Source organism: Neofelis nebulosa, chromosome 6, assembly GCF_028018385.1.
Source record: "Neofelis nebulosa isolate mNeoNeb1 chromosome 6, mNeoNeb1.pri, whole genome shotgun sequence".
Classification (NCBI taxonomy): domain Eukaryota; kingdom Metazoa; phylum Chordata; class Mammalia; order Carnivora; family Felidae; genus Neofelis; species Neofelis nebulosa.
The window spans coordinates 93,247,991-93,253,990 of record NC_080787.1 but is presented as its reverse complement, the minus strand read 5'-3'; the positions used below and the strand labels follow the sequence as shown (position 1 = coordinate 93,253,990).

At 39.9% G+C, this 6,000-nt stretch overlaps 1 protein-coding gene across 2 annotated transcripts in view; it reads left to right on the top strand.

Annotated features, from left to right (window-relative positions):
• Positions 1–246: 246 nt before the first annotated feature.
• The window catches only part of CCNC (cyclin C), a 29,481-nt gene continuing 23,727 nt past the window's right edge, over positions 247–6,000 (top strand). Inside the window, exon 1 of one of the 2 annotated variants that reach the window (XM_058734809.1) lies at positions 247–553. In XM_058734809.1, the coding sequence (XP_058590792.1) occupies positions 522–553 (32 nt within the window). In that variant the 5' untranslated portion in view covers positions 247–521. The remainder of the gene's footprint in view (positions 554–6,000) is intronic. The other variant, XM_058734808.1, reaches the window with a different exon arrangement.

Here is a 6,000-nt window from a genome sequence, read left to right as displayed (position 1 = left end):
CAGCAGGTCAAAGAACTGAAGTCAGGAAATCTTATATCTTAATTAAGTGCCATCGTGGAGGCCTGTAAAATGAAATAACAAAATCCCAAACCAGCCTACTTGCCCTCTCTAATCCCCGCTCAGTGAATGGAAGTTGCTCAGAGATAACAGCTCGCGGGTTCCAGGCCGGAACTGGTAGAAAGCTCTCGCGAGAGCCTTCCGACCGCCGCGAGTCTTCTGTGAGCACCAGTTCCCGCCCCTTCTGCGCCCACAGGCCGTCTGCTCCCCACCGGCTTCATCCGCTACGGCTACGGCGGGGCGAGCCGGAACTTTTATCCATAGGAACGGGTTTACAGTGTAGAGTGTTGCCGGCCGGCCTCAAGGAGATTAGAGTGCCATCCTCTTCCTCTCACCGTAGCCGCCGCGGAGCGGTGCCGAGCCGATCAGATCCAGGAGCGCAGTTACCGGGCGGGCTGGGTCTATGGTCGCTCCGCGGGCCGCTCCGCCGGCTGGTGCTTTTTTTTCAGGGCAAGCTGTGTTCCATGGCAGGGAACTTTTGGCAGAGCTCCCATTAGTAAGTGATCTTCCGTCTTCTCGCCCGGGGCTTCTTCTTGGGAGTCGGTGAGGACCGGGCCTGCGACTCCCCTTGGCCTGGATCCCGGCCCCTGTCCCGAGCGCCGTGGGGTCTCCCGAGAGGCGGCAGCGGCTGGAAGCGGGACGCGCTTTTCTCTGGCGACTCCCCTCTCCCCGCCCCCTGGCAGCATTTGGTTGGGGGGCGGTGGTCTGTGAGCGGGAAAGGGCGGGGGCTAAGGAGGTTCGGTCTCAGAGGGAGGAAGGAGTGTAACTTTGGATTCTTGGATAAGCTAGGCCTGGAAGAGGGGCGGGTTGGGATGGGATGGGCACAGGTATGGGAAGTGTGGCATAGTTAGGGACTGTGAGGCGGGCTCTTCAGGACAGTTATGGTTCGCTTTTGCCTGGACTCTCTTCGGGGAATCGGCATTGTAGTCTTTTGTCATTCACCTTCTGTCTTGAGTGGATTTAATATTCTGTGGAGAGAGTCAGGCTTGTTTCTGCTCTCTAACCAGTTCCTGCCATTACCTTATGCCTAGATGGAGTTGTATGTTGGTGAGGTGTAGGGCAGGTGCTCTCAAGATGTATCCATTAGTCTGTGCCTTATATTTTGTTGTAAACACGTATTTCCCAGTGACTGCTGATTTCTTTAACATATTTCATGAATTCGGTTTTGTTTTTGCTAGTGACCATGGAAGAACTAGAGTAATATTAAAAATATTTTCCCCTAAATACATTTAAGTAGGCAGAAAGGTGAGTGATGGGACTAATTGATTAGGTTTTCCACTGTACGGTTGAAAGATGAACAGAAGCTGGTGCTATTATATTTTAGTGTGTGTGTGTGTGTGTGTGTGTGTATAAATGCTAAGAGAGCATTAGTAATTGTAATTTAAATTTTGATTCTGTGAAAAAAGATGAATTCCTATTCATTCTTTTTTTAGTCCTTTGTGCGAAAACAAAAATGGTTTTGGAAACCTTTCTTCAGGAAAGCAGGTTATCCTCTTGCTATGAAGTGATTCTGTGGAGATGAAATTGTGGAAGCTCTACCTCTGATGATATTTGTATTTTGCAGTTTTGCTCACTGCCATATTTGCTTGGGCAAAATTAAAATACAGAAAATTTAATTAGTGGAGAAGAGTAGTATTTTGATAAACTTTGAAAGAAAGTGAGAGAGAATTAACAGGGAGCTAGCTGTTGATTATCAAAAGCTACAGTCATTTTTCTCAACTAAAAAAAAAAAGATCTGCCCACCTTTTTAAAAAAAATATTTATTTAGTTTTTTGAGAGAGATAGAGCTCAAGAGGGGGAGGGGCCGAGAGAGAGGGAGACAGAATCTGAAGTAGGCTCCAGGCTTGGAGCTGTCAGCACAGAGCTTGAAGCGGGGCTCGAACTCCTGAACCCCAAGATCATCACCTGAGCCAAAGTCAGAGGCTTAACAGACTGAGTCACCCAGGCACCCCTGCCCACCTTTTGATAAGTGTTAATTATGCTTTCACTTATTGTTGGCATAATGACATTTAGGGGGTAGGATCTATAACAATTGTTTCTTCACTTTTGAAATATAAAATTGTTAAAATGTTAAGTGTGCTTTTTTGGAAATGTCCTTGTCTCCCAATTCAAGTAGTCCTGCTTGAATTGGGAAAGAGCTACTCAGATCTCTTGAGAATTATGAAGTGCCTCGTCTGCAAAAGGTTACAATTAAGAAAGACAAGGCAATCAATTCTGGAAAAACAAACCAACAAAAAGATTACAAAAACCATTGTTTTAGGTGATTTTTTGAAGACGAACATCTTAACATTTCTAAAATGAGCATGGAAATTTTTTTTTTCTTAGTAGCACATGAAATAATGGTGAGTCATATGAACAATGTAATCTTACGTTTTATGAAAGTTGGTATTATAAGTGTTCTTGGTTTATCCTCCGTACTATGTGCTGTGAAGAAAACTTAAGATATTTGATTGTGAAGATTATCTTTCTAAAAACACTGACTGTGAGGATGAAATTAATAATACTAGAACAGAATGAATCACAGTATTTTCTAGGAAGTTGAACACAACACATTCTTTGACCTTACTGCATTAAAAGGAGAATGGCATTGGGGCGCCTGGGTGGCTCAGTCGGTTAAGCGTCCGACTTTGACTCAGGTCACGATCTTGCAGTCCGTGAGTTCGAGCCCCACGTCGGGCTCTGTGCTGACGGCTCCGAGTCTGGAGCCTGCTCCCAATTCTGTGTCTCCCTCTCTCTCTGCCCCTCCCCCGTTCATGCTCTGTCTCTGTCTCAAAAATAAACGTTAAAAAAAATAAAAAAATAAAAAAAAGGAGAATGGCACTAAATATTAGCTGGTTGACTGAATGAATTAATGAACAGATAACAGAAATACAAAAGTACAAAATCAATTCTGGATGTTATTGTATCAGAGGAAACTGAAAATACAGTTACATAATATCAAGGAAATAACTTAATGAGATCAATATATGTCCATACTTTTGGGATGTAGCCAAAGTCAAAGTTATAAACTAACATCCTGAAAAACTGAGAAAGAATAAAAATAAATCAAAATATTCTACTTAAGAATATTAAAAAGGAAACAGTGAAATAAATCCGAGGGGAAAAAAGGAAAGACTTAAAGGTAATACCGATATTAACATTTTATTTTTTTTATATTTATTTAATTTTGAGAGAGAGCGCACAGGGGAGTGGCAGAGAGAGAAGGGGACAGAGGATCCCAAGCAGGCTCTGTGCTGACAGCAGTGAACCTGATGCGAGGCTCAAACCCACAAACTGCTAGATCATGACCTGAACCAAAGTCAGATGCTTAGCCAACTGAGCCGTCCAGACGCCCCCGATATTAACATCTTGAAAGGAAAAAAGTAGTCAGAAATTATAAGAGTTGGTTCCTTAGAAGGGAAAATCAAAACAGTAGACTAAACTGCTACTAGTTGAAGCAAGGAAAAAAGATATGATACAAAAATACAAAATTAGGAATGAGAAAAGTAAATAAATCCAGATGTACCTTTGGGTTATCTCCATGGGAATAAGTTTGAAAGCCAAAACAAATTAAGAAAGTTACCAGAGAGCTACTCCTTAAAAAATGCTCCAGGCCCACGTTATTTCGTGGGTAAATGTTTTCCCATTTTCAAGAAGATCTGCTATTGAAATTATTCCAGTTCACACAGAAAGCTTTCCAGTTCTTTTTATGTGAAGTTACAATAACTGATAAAATCTAGCAAAGGTAGCATTAAAAACAGTCTGACTTTTGAATATCGATGCAAACATCATAAAGTATTCCTAAGTAGAGTCTAACATTACATTGGAAATATAAAAAATGATAATGATTTTACTATAGAAATATAGTCAACATTTGGAAATCTGTCAATAAACAGTGAAAACGTCAAGACCTCTTTTAAAATTCAACATCTGTTCTTGACCAAAACAAATAGTATGCTTTCTTAACAGGGTAAGAACATCAAAGCATCAACAAGAGATACTTAATGGTAAAACGGGAAAATTAGGGGGCCTCTTTAACATTGTTCTGAAAATGCTACTCAATGCAGTTAATAGAATGAGATGTAAAAAATGACAAAATTACCAGTAGATAGCAATAAAATTTAAGAAAATTCAGTTAATTGAGAAATTATTATAAATAAAGGTTTCATGAGGTAACCAGTTACATAACGTAAAAATGGAAAGCTTTCTTTTTTTTAACGTTTATTTTATTTTTGAGACAGGGAGAGACAGCATGAACAGGGGAGGGTCAGAGAGAGAGGGAGACACAGAATCCGAAGCAGGCTCCAGGCTCTGAACTGTCAGCACAGAGCCTGACGTGGGGCTCGAACTCATGGACCATGAGATCATGACCTGAGCCGAAGTCGGAAGCTCAACCGACTGAGCCACCCAGGCGCCCCTGGAAAGCTTTCTTTTAAATAAATGATGGGGGAACGTGGCTCAGTAGGTTGAGCACCCAACTTTAGCTCAGGTCATGATTTCGGGGTTCCTGAGTTCGAGCCCCACATCAGACTCACTGCTGTCAACCTGTCAGCTCTCTGCAGAGAGTTGCCTTCAGATCCTCTGTCCCCCTCTTTCTGCCCCTCCCCTTTGCATTCTCAGAAATAAACATTAAAATAAACATATTTTAAAAATAAATGAATGATAGAAAAATATAATTACAGTAGCAACAGAAAATATGAAATACACAGGAGTAAACAAACGTACAGGACCTATAGGAAGAAATTTTTAAATTTTGTAGTGGAACAAAGATTTTAATAAATGGAGTTTGAATTCTAACCTTGTAAAAGTAGCATTTCTTCTGCTATTGATCTCATTAATGTAAGCCCAAACAATTTTGAATGGATTTCCTTTAAAAGTTCCTTTTGGGACTTGATAACAATGTTTTTAAAAGTTCAGTTCTCAGAATAATAATTGTAATAGAATATCAAGCAATTTTCTGAAGAATAGTAGCAGGGGAGTATTTTCTGTACCAGATTTTAATTGTTTAGTTTTATGTTTTAAAATAGCATGGCATAGGAATAAGAAAAGAAAAAAAGGGAATTACAAAGATGATCCCAAATACAATAATAGAATTATACATCAAGAAATACTTTAGTCAACATTTGAGTAACCATTTGACAAAACATTTAGCTGGATCCCTGTTTTCTACCTTGTACAAAATATATTCCAGGTGGATCACAAATTGAAAGAAAAAAGCCATATTAGAAAATACGGGTGATTATTATTATTTTTTAATCATTTTGTGTCAGGGGAGGACTTTTCATTTGTGACAAACATAAAATCAAAGTAAAATATGGGTTGGTTTTAATAAATGATCCATATTTCTGTATTACAAACAAATATTAAGAGATCATGCTAAACTTGGGAAATGTTTAGTGTATTTGACAAATGATTTATTATCTATAATATGCAAATTATATGAGAAAAATCTCTAAATTGTGAAAAAGACCATCCCATTAGAAAAATTGTCATATTAGGATTACAATGTACAGGGGCGCCTGGGAGGCTCAGTTGGTTAAGAGTCCAACTCTTGTCTTTGACTCAGATCATGACCTCACAGTTCCTGATTTCAATCCCTGTGTCAAGCTTTGTGCTGGCAGCTTAGAGCCTCCTTGAGATTCTGTCTCCCTGTCTTTCTGCCCCTCCCCTGCTTGATCTCTATCTCCCTTTCAAAATAAATAAAAAATAAACTTAAAAAAAGAAAAGAATTACAGTATACAAAAGAAGAACTATATTTGGCCAATAGGCCCTGGAAAATGTTTAACCTCAGAAGTAAACTAAAAACAAACAACCCCCATTCCGCCCCCCCCCCCCCCCAGCCAAACAGTAAGATACTACTTTGCCTTTTAGTTCTTTCAGTTGTAAAGTATTTAAAAGCTTGGCAGTAACTCATGGGGTGGGGTGGGGTAAATATTTTAAGACACCCTCATGTACTTTTTTTAT